At 38.1% G+C, this 22686-nt stretch overlaps 1 protein-coding gene across 6 annotated transcripts in view; it reads right to left on the reverse strand.

The window, feature by feature from the left end:
• Positions 1-22686, reverse strand: part of PTPRM (protein tyrosine phosphatase receptor type M) — a 787775-nt gene that overhangs the window by 284354 nt on the left and 480735 nt on the right. For all 6 annotated transcript variants that reach the window (XM_027068512.2, XM_027068514.2, XM_053205687.1 and 3 more), the window contains 3 exons: positions 19700-19809; positions 10460-10661; positions 7356-7458 (listed from right to left, as the gene is read on the reverse strand). In XM_027068512.2, coding sequence (XP_026924313.1) covers positions 7356-7458; positions 10460-10661; positions 19700-19809 — 415 coding nt within the window. The remainder of the gene's footprint in view (positions 1-7355; positions 7459-10459; positions 10662-19699; positions 19810-22686) is intronic.

The raw sequence follows: 22686 nt of genomic DNA on the forward strand, positions 1-22686 counted from the left end.
CTTGCTCAGTCCTCCCTGGCCTTGTGGAATTCATCTGTCTTGCCCCTTATTTATTCCCTGCCATACACTTACCCCGCCCTGCAAATACCTCCCCATGACATACATACATGACCAACCTTGGGCAATATCCAGCTGCAAGATTCAGCTGCTGGGCTCCAGAGCTCGTTCCTCTGAAGCCTTACCTGACCCTCCTGTGTACAACCCCTCCCCTTGGGCTCACTGTGCCAGTACTTATCCCTGCAGTAGGGGGAGAGAGGACACACTGGTCGTATCTAGATTGCTAACTCCTGAAGAAAAGAGCCCCTAACAGGTTCCTCCGTGTTCCCAGTACTCAGTAAAGTGCCTGGAACCTAGTGAGCGCTTAATAACTATAATCCTAACAACTCCCTGAGATAAGGTGATATTACTTTGCTCTGCAATGATGAGAGACCCGAGGCTCACAGATGTTAAGAAATGTAGTCACATAGTCATAGTCACGTAGTCACATAGTCACACAGGTAGTTGTTAAGAGAGCTGGGATTTGAAATTACGTTTATTTAACTTCAGAGTATGTCCTTTCCCTATATCCTGCGGCTCATTTTAAAAGTTAGGTCCACGATTTATGTGACACATAAAACAGAGTAATTACTTGAATATTACTCTTTCTTTTTTAGAATATGCCAGAGGAGGAAAGAGTGATTCTGCCTGCCTAACAGGCATGACACCTGAAAGTATCTTATGTTTTCGTCCACAATGATCTTGATCAATTATTGATAGATTCAGTAGTTTCTAATTAATGTAGGGCAAAGCGTTGTTTAGATATGGAAATTATACATGGATTTATAATAGGCTAATTTAATATGAAGCTACTTTTAAATTTATATTACAGAAGCTTTGGAACTTAAGGTAAACTGCATTGTGAGGTTTTACATTATAGTTTTTCCTTTCTCAAAATAATAGTCATTCCAACAAGAAAAGGGATACAATTTGGGGGAATAAATAATTAAAAAAATGTATCTGCAAATCACTATTTAACTGGTTCCTCTGACCCAAGATCAAATTCTTGGACAACTCTATTCTGAATAAAAAAGATAAGTTTTAGAATCTAGGGAATAAATTCTAACATATTCTAACATAATCCTAATGATTGTACCATAAAATGGTACTTGAATCACAAGTATTTTTTTCTTTTTTTAAGGAAGGGGAAGAAGAATCAGATTCTTCAAAGGTGAACAGAACATTAGACACCATTGGGCCAAGCAAGTTCCATGTCTTAATGACTCTCCATTGGTGCCATATTGTGAATTTCACTTTCAGGATGGTTATAAATAGAAGACCCATTTCCTTTTGTTCTATAGTTAACTTTATTCAGTAGAGCTGGCCATAACCATAATTAGGTAATGATTCAGAGGCCAACAGGGAAACATATAACCTTTTTAAAGACTTGTACGACAGAACTGGAGCAGGGAAGAGTTCATTACCTATTTATAATATCAATTCCCAAAGACTTGCAAATGCATACATAAATAGGTAGCCAGATATAACCAAAATTTAACATGTAGTAGAGATACCAGGATTTATCGTAATGCTATTATTTATGACTTTATTGATAGAGACAATTGTTAAATCCTTAATTTATTTTTCATGTAAAATTAAGATATTAGATTTGAAAAAAAATGACACAAACAAAGGAAAAGCTAGCGAACCAGAGTTTGTCCTATGTGGGTATGTGGGGGGGGGGGGAGGGGCGGGGGACACACCACAAACCATCTACTGACACAGTTTGGAAGTACTGCAGTAGAAAAACACTTATATGGCATTAGTATGTGTGAAATACAGTTTGGAGTGTTGTTTTTTTTTTTTTAAACACTACTTCCATTAATCCTCACAAGAACATCATCATGTTGATTTGCTCAAAGGCTCCTTGCATGAAGCAGAAGAAAACGAGATGCCCAAGCAGGTGGTGTTCATAGAGTAAAAATGTCTTTCCTTGGACTTACTGATAGCAGACAATCAAATGGATTGTTGCTATCTTAAAAAAAGGCCTTTTTTTTTTGAATTGGTCTTTGGTCTTTACATCCTAATATAAAACTTTCTAAACTATAATTAATTGTATGCCAACACGTATAATTTCTAATATAGGAAACATTTTTTTTTTAAGTTTATTTATTTATTTTGAGTGAGAGAGAGAGAGAGAATGCATGAGAGCTGGGGAGAGCAGACAGAGAGAAAATCCCAAGCAGGATCTGTTCTGTCAGCATGGAGCCTGACATGGGGCTCAAACTCACGAGCCGTGTGATCATGACCTGAGCCGCAATCAAGAGCTCGACACTTAACTGACTAAGCCACCCAGGTGCCGCTCTAACATAAGAAACTTCTTAAAACAAAATGCATGATTATCTCCTATCATTCATTAGTCATAATGATCTCTTTCCCTGCTTTTACTGTCAAAAGATCCGTGTCTCTGTCCATCTGAGGTGGCAGTTTTCACAGACTCCCTGACACTCTCTTGCCGAATCCCTTTAAGAAAAACTTCTATGTGACAACCAGCTGGGAACATGAGTGCAAGCTGATGGCCACAAAGAAGAATAAATCTCATTTTCCATACAGCTCGAGGATCAAATCAGACATTTCTAGGAAGTGTAACAAATTTTCTTAAAACCCATACAATTGCTTTACTGACTATTTATCCTCAATGGAATGAAAACCTGTCCTTCACCTTTTTCTAAGAACACAGCACAGAGTTTTCAAGGAAAAAAAGCTCAGTTATGAGAAAAAATAGCATCCTTTAATACATTTTTAATTATTTGTCTGATTTGTTTCAAAAGAATATTTGATGAATAGTTTGGGTAAATCAAGCAATACTAGAAGTTAACAATGAAGCACTAAGATCCGTGCACGTTTTGCTCGCTAACTACCTAAGACAAAGCAGCATCAGGAAAAAATGACAGGAGATAAATGAAAACATCACATATTGGTAAAGTCTCCCAGGATAATGAATTCAAGGTGAAATCTAGTTAATGAAAATCTGGCCACATTATATAAAAGTAAATAAATTCTCGATTTATGTATGAAGCTGAAGTTTTCATATGGTACGGTTTTTTTTTTTCAAAAAAAAATCATAAGTATTGTGGATGAATAAAACATGTATGCCTGTCTTCTACTAGCAGAAACTATTTCCTATCTCATTTGAATCTTACTTGCCAGGACCCATGCTTTAAAAAAATAAGGCAAAATATTTCTTTCATTCCTTCCTTATGCCCTCATCTCTTCCCCATTCATAATGCAGTGAAGTTCCTATTTGCTTTAAGATTGCGGCCCTGATTCTTAGCAATGGGAACTCGTCACAAATTGCTTTTGTTCTTATTTATTTTTATTTATTATTTGTTATTATTTTTTTTTACAAATTGCTTTTTAGCTATAACTGTCGAGGAAGCGTTCATTGCAAAGACCACCATAGTATAAGAAGTTACCAATGACAAGAAAATTACAGCATTAAAATAATTAGGACTAGCTTTGTTAGAAGAACAAGGTGTGTATTCGCATGTTTCAGCCATCAGTTTTAATGTTTTGGTTGTTGCTGCAATGACTGCCCACCTCCCATCCCCATGGACAGACAACTGTAATAGATGTTTTCCCCACTTGGTAGTTTCTCCTGAATGAATGAATCAAAGAATGAGTACTTAAAATGGCAATTTTCTAACATTTTACTGAAATGAATATCCGAACGTTTAATTAACATATTCAAGCGCTGAGTTTTAATTAAGAAGACATATAGCTCCCACACATTTATGAATAAATTGAAGCAACAATGCCTAAAGAACAAAAATGAGAGCCATTTGAAAACACCATCACCCAAGGCTCAACCATGTGATGGAGTCTCATGCTGTAGACCATTAGAACGTATAAAACATCATTAATGAGGGATATTGCACATAGCAGATATATATCACAAGAGTAAAATCACAGAGAGCATATTTGTTAGTGCAAGAAAAGCACACAGTTTGTGTAAAACTCATCCTTTATTTAGGGCTGCTATTTTGCTGGCAAATTACGAGGATTTTCTCTGTTGGATTGTGTCTGCATGTAATGAACAGTGGAGAGAAGAGAGAGAAATGAGGTGATTCTAAATGAGTCAAAGAAAATTAAGCTTTTCCTTGTCTTATTAAAGAAAAAAAAAAAAACTGAATCCATGAACAGACATTAAAATTCTGTCCCAGGTGCTAGTTTACTAGTTGGAATGATGGAATTTGTGCTCTTCCTGGCCATCTCGGGATTTAAATAATTTTATGTGACAGAGCTGATGTGTTGATCAATAAAAAGACAACAATCGTTTACATGGAGAGTTTAGTGCAATTTTAAGAATCTGCATTAAGCAAAACGAGTGCTTGTAGTGGAATTAATGCAGAACCATCTTACTTAGTGAAGTGCATAAATGAAGTAGGACTGAATTTTTAACACCAATGATTATGGATTAAAGAAAACTCAAATCAATTGAAAGAATTGGTTTTGGAAATCGCACAATGACAGTATTTTTGAGCACATAATACTGTGCAAAATCCAGGAAAGCAAACAGATGTTCACTTTCATTTCCCTCCTTCTTCTAGTATTTATCTTATCATTTGGGAAAAGCTTTCTTGTATTGCAGTTTGATTACATGTGCATTTTGCAAATTTCCAGATGTGTTCAAATGTTTTAATCTACATTATGGCTTTATATTTTAGGTCCCTATGATTCCCTAATCAGAGTTCTTATTTCTCTAAGCATTAAATGAAATTGAAAATTTTCATATACCCCATTTAGTTTGAGAGTATTATGGATATTTTTTCCAAACTAGTCTTTCTAGATATTGGTCTTCCATTGACTCAATAGATAATCAGTCCCATTATGTTGTACTATAATACCAAATCCCTTGGAGAGAATATTCACTTTTCTGCAACAAAACAAAACAAAACAAACAACTTTTTGACAGGTGAGGTCGAGATAATTTCCCTTCTCAAATTTGTGCCAATCAGACTAACCCATTTAAGATAAGAGAAGCATCCTTTCACTTAAGGTCGTATCTGTAGTGGGTTTGCCTGTAATGTTTACTTAATAGTATCCCATAAGAACTGATTCTGAATCTAGCATAGATTTAGATGATGAACATAGACAGTACATTTATTAATTTCAAGATGCTAACGTTGTGGAAGAAGATATAATAGAGACAGAATGAAAAGTGACCCTGGCAAATTCAAGGAATGTGTAGCCAATAACAAGATGATGTCTAATCAATGATGAGCTTGGAAATAGAGCATCAAGACAGCTGTGGAGGAGGGTGTGCTAACATAAACTGAAATCTCAGCCGAGTCAGAGACTGGCCCTCATGAAATGATATAAAACTGTGGTGAAGCCAGATATTTTGGACACTTGGATAAGCATTTGAATGTGCATTTTTATAACATAATAAAAAAGAGCCTGAGGATATCTCCAATTAACTATTTAGGGCTCCAGAGTCTCCAAAAACAACTAGAAAGGTGTGAACGAAAACAACAAGGCATATGATAGAAAACACGAATAGTAGTTTGGAATGCAAGAAGCACTTAAAAAAAAAATAAGGAAAGGAGAATTGGGGAGGGGGCTGATATAGATTGCCCAAAGGAATATTATTTGAAAACTCAGAAAGATCAACAGAGAGACGTGGATGAAAATCTGACTGAAAGGGTTTGAAGGAAAGAGGCGAGAAGAATAGAAAATGAAAAGGAGTTTATGTGAGAATAAAGTAGAATCGGAAATAACTAGCTGTTTTGGAGAAATGGTTAGGATTTCAGATTCCTTCCATTTGGAGGCATTGAAAGTGAGTGGCCTCTACCCTTTCATTTTATCATGATGTTTCTGGAGAACATTGACCCCTGACCTAAAAGCCCACAGTACTGAGTCTGGGCCCCTGTTAAATTGGTCACAAGAAAATGACACTCTCAAGGCCATGGCCAGAGCATCAATTTATCATTTAATAACACTTCAGCTTTCCGGAGTGAAACCAAGTCTGACTCACAGCCATAGGTACACCTGGATCTCAGCCAACCATCTAATGAGCGTGTGGCTTGGGTCATTCAGAATGGGGCACGCAACAACACTGCACTCAAGTCAACCCAAAGGGCCAAGGTAGTGTCGGTGGCTATACTTTTCTAGCAGTAATAGTATCTTAAATTCGTAAGAAAGCATTCACTTACTTCAAGGTGTTCTCACAAACTGCATTTAGGAATGGTAGTCCTAAATCCCTTACGTGAACTACTACTATGTTGAGTAACTCAACAACAGAATAGACTAAAATTATGTAGATTTTTCAAATGCAAATTTCTGTGGTTCTACCCTAATCTGACTTTACCATCAATTAACGCTATTCTGTTTTTACTCTTGACTCCGTGAATTGAAACTTGCACATATCTGATCAGGTAGAAAGAAGTCCAACTGACTGTCCTCTGATATTGTAGTGAAAATGTGATCCAAAAGAGCTGGGTTTCAAAAGGTTAATGGACTAAAACTCTACAAAAAGATTATGGCAAATAATCCCTACATAGCCTTAAATGGGAATGTAAATGTTTCCTTGGAGTATGTTCTTCAAAATAATAGGTTATTTTGAAGGGGATCTATTCTGATAGTACAGAATATCTAAATCCCACCGAAACAAGTAGAAATTTCTTTTATATAGATTAATGAGCTTATGACAAGTTCATACTCAAGAGTTATTCAGGCATTCCTTTGCTCCCTCCTAGGAAGAATAAATTTATTTTATTCATTCACTGTACAAGTTACACTTGGTAATATCTCAGCTGTATAAATCATCATGGAATGAGAAATGGGGCCTACCTGTTGGTAATAAATACGTTCAAATAAAGACTTCACAATGCTCTTTCCAATCATCTGCTTCTTTTAAAAAACAACTATATACCACTTATCCAATGGACAAATTAGCCCATTTACCATAAGTTAAGTGACTTAAAACCCCAAGTAAACAAACAAACAAGCAGAAAACCCACAAACGTCCATTTAAGGAGTAGAGCTCAGGATAAAAATGTCATCTGCCCTTGGGTAACTAAATTTCAGCAAGCAATTACTTTTTAGAAGTACAGCCACCTCTCCACAGACTAAGGCTTTTGTTCCTTATCTTCAAAGAACAATGCACTTGCATCTGAATCAAACTCCATACACAATACTTGGTCACCCCAGTTCAAAGCACTTTCCCTTTCTAATCTAATTAGAGCTAATAAAGATACTGGCTTTACAAGCTGACTGATGTTTGTAGCAAAACCCCAGAAAACACGTTCAAGAAATTAGTCAATTTGATTTTAGTTCCTATCTCTCTAGAGCCAGCCCACCCCTCCTCTGCTCAGTACCTGACAGGTGCGCCCCGGCTGTGTGCAGGTTTCAGCATGACTGTCACTGTGTTGTCCGTTTGATTCAAAGGGGTCTCCAGTTCATAAGCCGGCATAGAGGGTGCTGGGGAAAGAATGTGTGAGATGGGAGACTCATTATATTTCTGGTTGATCTTTTCAGTTTCCTTCCTAGTTCCATTTCCAAAGAACATGAAGAGCACAGTGCACTTAAATTGCAGCTACGAACCAACGACGGGCAGCCTTTACATACATGCCCTACACACAATACGAGGAAGCACTTCTAGAACCAATATATGTTGACTTCTTTCATGTTGCGTTTAAGTTGGGCGGGAGCGTGAGGGGGCTCGGGCGGTGTTAGTTAATATTATGTCTTGATTTGCATTCTCGCTGAATGGATGTAGTCAGCGAGCTGTGGGCTTAGAATCTGTGTACTTGTTGGTAGGAATGCTTTTCTTTAAAAATGACTTTAAATGCAAATTTAAGAAACAAGCACTAGGATCATAAGACTGAACATTATAGCTCTCCCATCTGAGTCAAGGTGGAAGGCTGCGTGGGCCAGAGATCCATCCAGGGATCTGCAGAGGACTACAGGAGCCACGGAGGCTTGCTGAAATCAGTGACCACTAGTGGGCTCTCAGGGAGAGCAGCAGGTGGAGAAGACACGGGAACTGAAGTAAGAGAGGCCTCGGTTGGACTTTTTGCTGTTTTGTTTTAATCAGCACAAGAACTGAGGCACGTCAATTATCTCTGGAGCTTCAGTTTACTCTTCTTTCCAAACAGGAGAAATTACCCTCTAGGGTTATCATGGGAATTCAAAGAGATAATAAAGAGAGCCAGGCAAATATAATTCTACAAATGTTAGTTCTTTTTCTCCACTCCATGTGAATCCTATTTCCATTTCCTGGCATTCTTTGTTTTCTAGATTGTTCAGTCTTATTATGAGAAGATAACGACAGAGCTCTTCAGTAATTTTGTCATCGCCATGGACAAGAGAAATCATTTCATGAAGCCTGTGATGTGGGAGGGCACACAGTCTTTTTAAGACCCACAGATGTAGGTACCTGATGAGAACGCTAGAGATCAATTTTTTTTAAATACAGTTTTAAAAATCTCTTACATATAAAAAGCTTTTATGTAAAAGACATGGGTTATATCTCATTTCCATTTATTGGATTTTCTCAGCATTAAAAATTAACTCCAATTCTATTAAAAATTAACTCCGATTCATAACACAGAATTACATTTTGTATAGAGAATAGTTCTCTATTTGAGGTCCACGAACGTAGAAAATTGGGGCCCATAAACTGTAATTTTCTTTGAACTATAAAAATCAAATAGTTATTCTTGATGAGTCTGCAGGCTAACTAAAATGTCAACTGTCTTTGTTTCTGGATAGAACTGTATGAACTTGCTGGGCTAACAGCGGTCAGACTCGTATCAACCAGAATTTTTATATAACAAAAGTAGCAAAAAATGAATTATTTTTTCTAAAAGAACATCCTCTTTAAGATAATGATCTTTAAGGGGTGCCTGGGTGACTCAGTTGGTTAAGTGTCCAACTTTGGCTCAGGTCATGATGTCACAGTTTTTGGGTTCGAGCCCCACGTCAGGCTCTGTACTGACAGCTCGGAGCCTGGAGCCTGCTTCAGATTCTGTGTCTCCCTCTCTGCCTCTCCTCTCCCCTTCTCTCTCTCTCTCTCTCTCTCTCTCTCTCTCTCTCTCTCTCAAAAAATAAACATTAAAAAAAGTTAATAATCTTTGAAATACAGTTTCCATAGGGGAAAATTACCAAAAGGGGGGGGCAGGGGCCTGGAGATACATATATTTACACACATTCCCACCTTATTCTCCATATAAATTCAAGCAGCAGTGATATCATCTTAATTACATCCAAGTATCAATGCACTTAATCAAGATCAGAGAAGGAGCACATGGAAAATTACAACCAGAAACCATATTTTCTGATTCCAAATCTAGTGGTTTCTCTACTTGCTCAGCTCTATAAACTATGCCATTTTCCTAACCTCCCAAAGACTTCTTCCTCTTCTTTCAACTCCCCATATTGTTATCACCTGATGCTTTCTATGAAATATCAACATATATTAAACTTCAAGTCAAGTTTGTGCTTAGAAATAAAATCTCACATGATCAAAAATTTCCCCATAAGTTATAGCTGCTTAAAACCAATGTCCAAACCTAATAATGCTTAGTACTCGAGCTGTAAGCAATTCCCGGTCTCCGATTCTAAGCAAAAAACTTTCCAAGAACTAGAAATGAGGGGCAGTATATGTGAAAATCAGGCTAAATATTATTTAGCTAACACTGACTGACTGAAAGAGTTACTTCCCTCACCTGCCCCCTGCTCATCTACCCCCAACCAAAACAGGCAAAGCCAAAACTCAAATACTTCCCCCACTCATACCCAAAGGGGAAAAGAATGGAAAAAGGGAATGTCCGTGGAATTGTGTTTATTGCTGTTACAAATCCCAGAGCAGATGGCAACTCCATTTCCTCTAGTCTGAAGCACAAAGACATTTTCTGCACAGTTGCACATGCCCAGAAATTCTTCTCAAATTATGTCTTTGGTTGGATGGCATAATTGAGTCTCTACCAGCAAAAAGCTGGAGGCTGTAAGTGCCTGGTGCCACCCCTCTGTCGTTGCAAAGAATGGGCAACTACTAAGGGTGAAGGTCCCAAGGAAGGTCCCTTCTGGAAGCAGACTCCATATAATGCTGTCTATCTGCTGAGCGCTCAGTCGTTCACAGCTCATTGCAGAGATCTTTCCACCACGGCTGCTCTGGTAACTTGTACTGTGAAGGGGGTAGGAGCATACAGACCAGAACCATCGCCCATGCTCCCGTTCTCCGATGCAAACTGATAAAACATGGCTGCTTCCTAATGCAGGAGGATCTTAAGCTCCCAAATTATAAGTATTTGCAGTATTTCATTCAATTCCAGGAATCTGATTTTCATACGTACCAAAGTGGGAATCTGAATACAATGTGTAAGATGGTATGAGCTTTGTGTCCTTGACAATGGGAATGAAAAAGTACAAAAATGCTACTTCCGATAAAAGACATAACTCATGAATGTATATATAATACCTGATATTTTGGTGGTAAACTGATTTGTTGCTGGAGGTCCAAATCCCTTAGCTGTGCTAGCTCGGATAGTAAAGGAGTACGTGGTCCCCGGATACAGTCCAAAGAATAGAAAATGGGTTTCATTTCCCAGTTTTGAAACTCTTCCACTTTGATTGGATAAGTCTATTTCTGGGTCAAAGGAACTGACAGCTTTGTAGGTGATCTGCAAGAGAATAAGAATGTGATAACATATCTGGAGCAGATGGACCGGGATCACATCTTTATCCAGTAAACCCTTGTGATGTATGCACTGTCAGATGCTTTATGATAAGCTCTTCTACTCACTCAGACTCTTCAAATCCTGGATCCGGTGAAGGGGCGCAGGAATTCAGCCAAAACTGTTATGAGTTATTACTTTTATAGACAGTGGAACTGAACGCCAGTAGATTAGAACATAAAGGATGAGTTCAGGTTTAAGCTAATACCTTGAAGTTGTTTGCTTTCAAAATGTCACTTTGGAAAACTACATTACAGTTGGCTTCAAACAACATCACAAAGTGTACAACTAGCTCAAACAGATGAGGACCTTACAAGGGGAAGGCCTCCTCTCTCAGCCAGTGGCCAGTTTGATTTAGCACTGAATAGGATTATTGTCTACTGGAAACTAAGGGCACTTTTAAATGTGTTCATCAATGTGGGCAAAGATATCTGCTCTCAAAATAAATCCCAGACACATGTCAGCAGCTCTTGATGGTATGACTGTGGTGCTTGTGACGGGTCCTATTTACTTCTTTTCTTTAGAGCAACCCTGTCCAAGAGAACTTTCTGCATGATAGGGAAGTTCTACTCTGCACTATTCAGGACAGTAGCCACCAGTCACAGGTGGATTGAAATGTGGCTAGTGAGACTGAAGACCTGAAAATTTGATCTTATTTAATCTTAATTAACTAAAATTTAAATTTAAATCACCATGCACGACTAGGAGCTGCCATTTCAGGCTGAGCCACTCTAAAAGCTTTCATATCTATGCCATGTAACTAACAGCTGTTCAAAGCACATTGGATGAGTCTGGAATGCATGAAAATAAATATAACATAGGTGTCTTTAAATCTGTCCTTTCAAGTGATTTTTAAAAGAATTTCACTATAAGTAGTTCATCACCTATTCACGAACACGCATTTTAGTGGTGATTACTAACTCCTACTGGTTATAATGACATAATTTTTAAATGTGGCATATTCAAAAGTTTTAAATTGCAAAACCGAGCACTTTTCCTTGCTTTTAAATAGGTAAACTTACTTATAATTTATGTGCATGAACACTAACACTGTTATTATACAAAGTGATAATTGACATTCTTTCTTCTTATATTTATACCATGTCATTATAATTAAGGAGACCTCTCTGGAAGAATATTTAGATTGAATCATCTCAGCTTTGGCAAGAAAATGTTTGCTGTATATATTAATCACCGCGGTGCATGCCAGTCTCAGAGTCAGGTGGCATATCTGTTGTTAACCCTTTAGCAGACTTCCCTTATAAGAGACAAGACCCTGTCTACCACCAGCTGCTGTGGGACGGACTTTAGCGCTGTCACCCCTGTGTGCTTAGTTGCTTACTTGGTCCTCGTTCTGACACTTCTCGAGAAAAAGGTAGTTCAGAGAGGGCAGCTCTAAGCTCTGATGGCATATTCACTCCCCAAAGTTCATTCATTCATTCACCCATTCAAAACCTATTCATTGTATATCTCTGGTGCACCAAGCCCTGTACTCTGAGCTGGGATCTCACTTGGTGATTGGGACACGGTACCAGACCCGGGGGAGGTAACAGTCTGGTAGACAAGTAGAGAAGCAATTTAACAATTAAGATACACTATAATTAAAACGAGGACTAGCACCACCCGTCAGGGCTAGGTACATCTCCTTGTTCATTTCATTGCCTTACCAAAAAGTTTAGTGGTACACAATCATATATGGGACAAAGTCCAAACTCCCTACCTTTGGGTCTAAGACCCACCGACATCTTCTTCTTCAAACTTATTTCTGCATACTCGACACCATGATATTATATTACCTTCTGTCCTGGTCGGGGGATAAAGATTTACTGTACCACAAACACTGGGCTTTTCTGGCGCTGTTTTTCCTCATAAACTTTCACCTGCCTGGAATGTGACAGGGCTATCTGTGACCCGTTTTCTCTACCTACTCTGATTCACTCATTCCATTCCAATATTGATGGAATAGCACTGACATCGCGAGCACCACGGTCAGCAGGTGGACACAGGTCCTGCCCTCAGGTGGTTAAGAAACTGGACTTCAGTGGGTGGAGCTGGGAGAGATGCAGTATGTAAATTAATAATTAAAAAAAAACTGCAATTCAGTAGATGAGACAAACACGGTGCTAAGATAAAGAATATTGGGGGCGGGGAGGGATACATGCACAGCCACCAAGAACCACTGGGGAAGGGGCCACTGAGGGGATGACAGTTAATCTGAGGAGACTTGAACTTGTGAGAGAGCCAGCTGTGCCAAGAGTTTGGAAACGAATAGCATGAACTAAGGCCATGAAGCAGGAGCATTCTGTGCACAGTCAATGGACAGAAAGAAGGTCCGTGTGGCTGTGGCCCAGCAGGTGAGGTGAGCGTGGTCCCTCAATCAGTGGCTGGAGGAGTGGACAGATGCCATAACATGCAGCGCTCTGTACCCTAAGATAAGAAGGATGGATGCACACACGGGGGAGCCTTTGAACATTTTTAAGCATGCAAACAAAATGATCTGACTGCCCTTAGGAGAAGACCGTGTTAGCGGCCAAGGGGAGAAGTGGTCTGCTGGAAGGAAGCAGTAATGGTAGTAGGGAGGCCACTGGGAGCTTCTGCAGAGACCGCGAGGGAAACCTCTAGTTCCTGTGCTAGTGCAGTGGCTGGGACTAAGGTGAGCATCGTGAAGAGCGCAGTGAATGAAGAGAACTGGCATACTGGAGAGTGAAAATGGGCAGAACTCCGTGACAGACTGGATGCGGACACTATGAAGGATAGTGTCAAGGACAGTGTCCACATTTTGGGCTTAAGCAAAAGATGGCCCCGCCTTTACTGAAATGGGATGGAATGAATGAGGGGAAACGAACTGCTGGCTTGTGGCCATACCATGCATTGTATAAGCTGGGATTTGAGATGTTTGGCCTGGAAATAGAGATGTGGGGGTGATCAGCATTGAAATAGTATTATTTAGGAAGGGATGAGGTCGTTGGGGAAAGGATTTTAGGGAGAACACTGATATTTAATGTAATCAATGGTGGAGGAGGAGAAACCAACAAATGAGCCAGAAAGGCCAACAGAGAGAGCTGTTACTGAAATCAAAAGGAAAAAAAAGGGGGGGAAAGGGGTCTTAAGAAAGAAATGCTTTCAAAGACACTGGGAATTCAGGCGAGATTGGAGCAAAACATGTCTGCCCGCCCATGGTTAAAGTTAAAGTTCCCATTTTACTTCTCTGGAAAGCCTTCCAAAATCTGGCCTAACAATCACTGGACCAGCTGAATGCCTGATGTTGTCACTGCATTCATAAGTTCATTTGGCCATACATCATGGAGCACTGTCACAGCTCTTCTGTAGTATTAAATCATGATTTAAATATGCCAACGGAATTGGAACTTTTCATGTAATTGTATCTTCTTTCTGAGGAGTGATTGATGTCTTCTTCTTCTTTCTGAGCCCACGGTGATGAGTAAATATTTGGCACTCAGTAGATATTTTCCCAAGAAGACTCCTGGGGAGAAGAGGTGTGTGCATGCACTCACATAAATGCGCACACGACCGCGAGTAGGATGTGGCTGCCCCCACACTGACTACAGCACAGAAAGTAAATGCTTTATCAAAGGACCCATCGTTCCACTGTACTCACCTATGGCCATGGTCAACAGGATAAGCTAGATGGGGCTTAGTAACAGTCTTTCAGGCACAGCCGTTTGAGAAATTGCTAATACTCATAGATCCTCTCTCCCCCACCCATGCACACTAACTCATGCACTCCTAAAAATTATGGATCTTCTTCCTAACAAGTAAGTATGTTGTATATATGCGGACACAAAATGTCAGAAAGGTCATCGATCCCCCTCAAAGCCATCCAGAGCTCTGGGAGTTTGAATACCAGGAATAAAAAACCAGCTCTTCAGGAACAGGAGCAGTCAACTCTAGAATCCACTCCTACCATAGAGTGGATGCTCCATATACATTTATCCAAGCAATTACTTTAACGGACGCCAAAAAAACAACTCTACACTCACACCCAAACGTATCATACCATGTCCTTTTGGCATGTGTTTTTTTTTTCATTTGTTTATTGTTTATTCAACTCATGTTTATGAAGTTCTATTAACTAGCAGACTGTAGTAAAGCAGCAGGAAACTCCCAGAAGGAATGCCTGGGATTGCTTCCACACTTGCACTGTGGCTGAGGGATAAGGCAATTTTCGTGCAGCCTCTATGAAAAACACTGATGTTCCATGTTGGGTCTAGGCAATTTTATACAATTCCCCCAAGTCAAAAGGGAATGCAAATAACACAGGTGGGGGGTTAGAGTTAGGTGAGATGGGGGTCAATGGCAGCTTGTATTGGATGATTTCCGATTTGTATGTAGGTGCCTGAAATATTCCCAAATTGTCTTCCCCTCCTCTACTTGTGGTCTCAGGTCCTAAACTACAAGATTCATAGAAAAACAAAATGGAATAACATGCCATCTTTGACCAGGAGGGGATTCAAAATCTTCTAGGAAGGGTGAGTTGATTGGAATTTCAGCCAGGGTTAAATACAGTCTTTTAATGGAGAGACAAGCAATCAGAAGAAGGAATAATTAAATCTGATTTGGGGGGGTGGGGGGGGGGAGAAAAGAACCTAGAATATTTCAGGGAAAAGTATAATATTTGAATGAAAAACTGAAATATAAGCAGAAGTCCCAGAGGAGGAGAGAAGAGGGGACAGTATCAGGAAGACAGAAGGAAATGATAGAAAGAAGGTGTGATGGATTAAAATTCCACATACATAGCTCATTAAATTCCAGAAATTCCAGGAAAAAAATAATGGGAGATACGGTAATAAATGTAAATTGGAATTAGATCATGGAAGGCCTTGAATATTAAAACCAAACTTCTTAACAGGGCCCTTAAATTCTACTTCTTTCTATTCTATTACCTATCTTAGTCAGTAGTGATTAGTTGAGCCCAGTTATCCAGGCTAGGGATTTGGACATGTCTTCAACTCTTGATTCGTCAATACTTCAATCATTTGACAAGCCCAGACCATTCTACTTTGTTTCCTACATACCCATACAACACTGCACTTTATACTCTTCACACATTAGATTGGTTTATGGCCTCAGGTTCGAAATACACATACACACACGCGCGTGCGTGTGTATTGGAATTAAGTTTTTATGTTAATTCTAGTTAGTTACTAAACAGTGTAATATTACTTTCAGGTGTAGAATTTAGTGATTCATAATTCCATACATCACCCTGTGCTCATCACAAGTGCCTTCCTTAATCCCCATCAGCTATTTCACCCATCCCCCTTCCCATGTCCCCTGTGGTAACCATCTGCTTGTTCTCTACAGCTAAGAGTCCTTTTGTTGGTTCACCTCTCTCTATAGAAAGAGAGGGAGAAAGAGAGAGAAGTGTGTGTGTGTGTGTGGGGGGGGGGGGGTGAAAAAGAAAATATCCAAGACAAATACAGTATGTCAATGATATATATATATATATGCTGTGTATCTCCAGAGAGATAGAAAGATATGTGTGTGTGTGTGTGTGTGTGTGTGTGTGTGTGTGTATGTATATGTGTGTGTGTGTGTGTGTGTGTATTTCAAAGTTTGTAGATGCGTTACTCTCATGACCAGGAGTCTGGCGTTTACTCACTAGGCAATTGAGAGCCATTTAAAGAAAATGCTTGGACGTGTATATATCCCCGAGTACTGTGTACTTGGGCGTATTACTGGCTGAAAGTTCTAGAAATAGACTTGATATGCAATGTTTACATTTTGAAAGGTTCTCCCAAATTATCTACGTAAGAGATGCATGTTCCCGCCAACAGTCTAAACACATATGCATTTCCCCACATCACTGTTTAACCCTTGATATTATACAGACTTAAACTTTTTGTAGCACTTATTTCATTTCTGAATCATTAGTAAGATTGGGTAGGTACCTTTTCACATGCTTACATGCTACTTGGATTTTTTTTTTCCTATGAGTTGTCTCCTCTTATTCTTTGTCCAGTTTTTCTAATGGAATGCTTTGTCTATTTCTTATCAATCTGTATCAAGTCTATACATTGCAGCCAACAGCCCATCGACGGTTATAAATGTTGAAAATAATTTCCTCAAGTCTTCTGTCTGTATTTAGACTTTCCGAGTGGTATCTTTTGTCATTTACAACTTTAAATATTTATATAGGTAAATCTGTCAATCTTTTAAAATAGAACTTTCTGGTTTTATTGTCAAGCACAGTAAGATATATTATAGAAATATCATCCTTATTTTTCCTAACGTGTTCTGGTAGTTTAACTTTTGTGTTTAGAACATGACTCCATTTGGTAGGAGTTTTTTTTGTATGGTGTGAGGTAGATGTCTTATATGGCATATTATTCTTGTAAAAAATGCTGGATTTGTGAATATTTATTAAATTTTATTGATCTCTATTCATAAGTGAATTTGCACTATAATTTCTACCTCATAACATTTTGGAAGGACATGACCTAGTTGTTAACAGCTGTTACCTCTGTAAAGTGCAAGGAAGAAGCAAGGATACTATTTTGAATACTTCTGTACTTAAAATATTCCTTCAGAGAGTGATATTACATTTCTAATTTAATAAAATAAAAATTTTGATTGCTGTTGAGGAAGGCTGTAAATGTCAGTCTAGGTCTCGGGCAGATGACTGATAAAAATAAAGGGCTGATCAAAAAGTAAGGGATGTGAAGGGCTAAAGCCTAAACAAAGGTGGGGAGAAGAGAGAGGAAAGGCTAGTTCGAGAACATTGAAGATGGACCTTAGGGGAATAAAACGGAGAGGCAAAGAGTAAGATCAGAAGAGTGTTTTCATGCTGTCAATTGCCAAAACGTCTGGCAGAAAACGATGATGTTGACATTTTCTGATCATTAATGGTTTGGTGTATCTTTCATGAGAGGTAAGGAGAGAACCTGAAAATAACCTGAACCCACAGCATATTCATGTACAACATCTACTGCATTCAACCTGTTTTCTCTTCTTTTCTGCAAAAAGGATCCAAGCATACTCCCTGCCCTAAGGAAACATCTGTATCATTTGTTACTAAGTTTTTTCCAATGAGGATAATTTACCTTGCCTTCTGGTTTTTACCTATAGTCAAATGTGTTTCTATGACAGAACTTACTGTTCCTAAGATCGCTGGGTTTTTTTGTTTGTTTGTTTTTGTTTTTGTTTTTCTGGACAACTGTTCCATTTCCTTAGCATGATGTCAGTCCCCAGAGCCTCTGGTCCTCCGAGGAACATTCAACAACAGTCCTTAGCTCCAGGAGGAAGCCGTGCCTATCACTGACTCTGGCACAGGAAGTACATCTTGACTAAAGAAGAGCTTCCTCATGAGACACCATGTAAGCCCTATTTTGAGAACAGAAACACCCTTTCCTACTTCTGGAAAGCATGGGGGAAAGACAGAGAAAGATTTGGTGGTCAGAAAACATACACATTTGACATTTTCCCTTTGGTACCTAGAAAAATGAACCAGCCTGTGCTACTTAACTATATCTGATGTTTAAAACCCTGATTTATGACACATTCACGTATCCCCATTATAACAGCATTTAGATCCGTGTTCAGCTGGGAGACCCTGGCTGCTGAATTCAGAGAGATTAATAGCTTCTTCTTTTGAATTATTTTTCCTATTGTTTTCATGTTAAAGTTACTTTTTACACAAAGATGTATGCTCAGTGGGATCAGAAAGAAAGGATCTGGCTATTATTTTCTGTTTGTCTAGATAGGAACATGTGGCTTCTGGGACAGATAGACTTATTTCTTGGAACTTAACATTGATTCAAAGGCTGTTATCTTTTCTCATAAAATATTCTGTTACTCTTAGGTAGGAATTTCTAAAACTGAGGCCAGAAAATGGTCCTGGGGCCAAAAAATATTAACTGAAAGATTCTGATCATTGAGAAAAAAAAAATATGAACTTGTCTGATTTGATTATAAAACTTAGCTCTCAAAAGGCTGAGCCATCGATGTTCCTAATGCTGAATTCTTTCACAACGAAGCAACCAATGAACAGCATCAATAACTTAACATAAAAATCAACTTTTCCTTTTCTCTTACTTTGTTTAGCTTTCAATTAAAAACATTATTATTGTTATTAATTTTTGCATTTCAATACCAATTTCCAAAAGGTATAAGGCAACATAAATGTGAGGCTCGTTGGGTCAGGGAGGGGTTTACCAGTGATTACTGTCTGACAGCTAATCTGCTCAGGCTTTTGTCAGGAGTTCTGAAAGGTATTCAAGCAGAGGCTCCACCAGAGGAACAGTCGCGATTTTTAGAAACCTAACAACATATAATTTTGTTACATTTGCATTCAAATGCATGCTAGCTTTAAAAAAATGCACCTGCTTGTTTCTATGACAATAGGCACAGCGAAATGATGCTCGTACAGATGTGATGATGACTGTCACCCCGTCACTGCTGTTATTTTTTTCTTGAACAATTCATCAAATTCTTCTCTGCTCTCTACCATTCAACCATTTGATATGCCTCAGTAGACAAAACTATGCCACGGAAGCCGAAAGGATGTTTTGCTAATACTAAGAACCAAAAGACATTATTTAATTGTTATCCCTGAGACAATGTCTATCGACTTTGCTAATTGGATAATCACCGTTCTTCTATAATTCAGTAGTAAAATATTTTATAGCTAGCAGGATGGGGTTGCCTCCTAATCAATGCTCGTTACAAAATACTTATTGTTTTTAATACAGGTTATTTTTTTAAAATATTATGTTGTGTCTTTACATATAATAGCATATAGTCCAGAAACATCCAAAGCATTATAAATATACACCCTGAAATGATACATTATTTGAAAAAAATCAGTGTTTTTTTTTTGCTTCTATGCAGTAACCATTATAACTATCAAAGACAATAAACTTCTTAAAAGACATGATGCCATTATGCGTTTTTAAAAATACTAGACAGTCTAGCTACATGGAAATTATAATAAAAATTAAATTACTAATGAATGTGTATACTACCTCATATAATGTGATGACACCATATGTTTGAATCGGTTCCCGCCACTGAAGAAATATCTTCTCTTCAAAAGTACTTCCTTGGATGGATTCAGTGGGAACAGCGCCTGGCACTAGAAGGGGGGGGAAATCAATAAAAGTTTGAGTGACCCCCCTCAAAATTAGATTTTTCTAGATATATTAGATTTTTAACTCTCAATTGAGACATAAGGTTTAATAGGCCACAGATACATTCAGTTTTCTTTTAAAAATACGAAATTTAAAACCATTTAAATGGTTTTAGCACTGTCTTTATAAAGAAAATAATTCCATCATTTTTTTTCTTTAAAACATAAATCAATTACACAAAGATCAGTAATTACCTTTGAAATGAACTTTTGTGTTCTTCAGAAATCAGGAAAAATACAGAGCAATAATAATTCCCACACACTGCTTGTGAGAGTGGAAATTGGTACAGCCACTTTGGAAAACAATTTGGTAATGGTAGTACTTAGTAAAGTTAAAGAGGCATGTATCATGTGACCCACTTCTAGGTATATTTCCGAGTAATATTCTTGCACATATACACCAGGAGACATACACTTATTGTCAATACAGCATTTTTTAAATGTTTATTTTATTTCTTTTGAGAGAGAGGGGGAGAGAGGGAGAGAGAGAAAAAGAAAGAGAGAGAGAGCGAGAGCACTCATGCATGCAGAGCAGGAAAGAAGGCAGAGAGAGGAGAGATAGAATCCCAAGCAGGCTCCGCCTTGTCAGCACAGAGTCCAACTCAGGGCTCAATCTCACGAATCCTGAGATCATGACCTGAGCCAAAATCAAGAGTCAGGAGCTTAACCGACTGAGCCACCCTGGTGCCCAACAGAGCATTTTTTAATAAAAATAATAAATTGGAGACAAACCAAATGGTAGGAAAGAATGTTTTAGTCATACAATATGATACAAAAAAAGACTGAAAATAAATGGCAGCTATGTACATTATCATGGATGGATTTTATATTTATAATTTTATATTTTTATATATTTTATATTATTGAGGAACAAAAGCATGTGAAAGAAAAATAGATATGAACTGCTGTACTGATCTTTAATGTGTTACATATGCACAAAATACATGTTTTAAAATGATGTGATATAGATGAAATAATATGTAATAAATATTTTTTAAAAATATTTTATGTATTAATGATTACAAAAACTGGGAATTTTGATGCCATTGTAAAAAATGTTTATTTATTTTGAGACAGACAGAGAGAGAGAGAGAGAGAGAGAGAGAGAGAGAGGAGAAGGGACAGAGAGAGAGGGGGAGAATACCAAGCAGGCTCCACACTGTCAGCACAGAGCCCAATATGAGATTCAATATCACAAACTGTGAGATGATGACCGAGTTGAAATCAAGAGCAGGACACTTAACCAACTAAGCCATCCAGGTGCCCCTTTGGTGTGACTTTTTTATTTTATTTTTTTTTATTTTTATTTTTTATTTTAAAAAACATTTTTTTTCAACATTTATTTATTTTTTGGGACAGAGAGAGACAGAGCATGAATGGGGGAGGGGCAGAGAGAGAGGGAGACACAGAATCGGAAACAGGCTCCAGGCTCTGAGCCATCAGCCCAGAGCCTGACGCGGGGCTCGAACTCACGGACCGTGAGATCGTGACCTGGCTGAAGTCGGACGCTTAACCAACTGCGCCACCCAGGCGCCCCAGGTGTGACTTTTTTAAAAACCTGAACTAACTAGTTTTCAAAAAAAAAAAAAAATCTAATGGGCATAAGGGAAGGTGGAAATTTACCTGCCAATTTTCTATAAAATAACATTTAATATTGCTTAAAAATATTATTTATCTCCTCTTCATTTAAATTCCTTTTTTGCACATATGCTTTATATTATATATAATTTAGTGTATTGGTGTGTTTATCCTATTTAAAAACTAGTATACCTGTAGTATTCCTACATATATTTGAAGGTGCATGATCAAATTTTTTTGGTGACAGTGTGAGTAATCAAAGAGTGGTAGGAGAGGCCTCACACTTCTCAAAACTTATTACAAAGCTATTATATCATGACAGTGTGGTACTGACATAAAGATAAGCGTACAGATTAGTGGAAGAGAATTGAGAATACAACAACAAATCTCTACATTTGCAGTCAGGTGGTATTCATGAAGGGTGCCAGGAAAATTTAATTGGGAGATAATAACCTTTTCAACAAATGGTGCTGGGACAACTGGATATCCGTATGCAAAAAAATGAAGTTGGATTCTTACCTCACACCATATATAAAGTTTACATCAAAATAGATTAAAGAGATAAATGTATGAGCTAAAACTAAAAAACGCTTAGAACGAAACACAGGTGTCAATATTCATGACCTTGGATTAGGCCACAGTTTCTTGGACATGACACCAAAAGCACACATACACAAGAAAAGTAGATAAAGTACATCATCAGAATGAAAGCCTTTGTGCTTCCAGTGGCATTATCAAGAAAGTGAAAAGGCAACACACTGAATAGGAGAAAATTTTTGCAAATCATTTATCTGGCAAGAGACTTGTATCTTAAATACATAAAGAACTATTAAAACCCAGTAAGAAAACAAATAATCCATTTAAAAATGGGCAAAGGGTCTGTATACTTTGCCAAAAAAGATACACAACTGGCCAATAAGCACATGAAAAGATGCTCAACATCAGTAGCCAGCCAGAAAATGCAGATCAAAACCACAATGACATAGTATTTCACACCATTAAAATGGGATAATCCAAAGGCAAATAATAAACATTGCTGAGAATGTGAAGAAACTGAAACCCTCATGTTGAAGGGAATATAAAATCATACAGCTCCTTTGAAAACAACCTAGCAGCTCTTCAAACAGATACACACAGATAAATGTACTGTGTGAATTCCACTCCTAGGTACATACTCAAGAGAACTGAAAACATATATTACTCAAAAAATTATACATGAATATTAAAATAAAATCATGAATATTA

This window comes from Acinonyx jubatus, chromosome D3 (assembly GCF_027475565.1).
Source record: "Acinonyx jubatus isolate Ajub_Pintada_27869175 chromosome D3, VMU_Ajub_asm_v1.0, whole genome shotgun sequence".
Lineage (NCBI taxonomy): Eukaryota > Metazoa > Chordata > Mammalia > Carnivora > Felidae > Acinonyx > Acinonyx jubatus.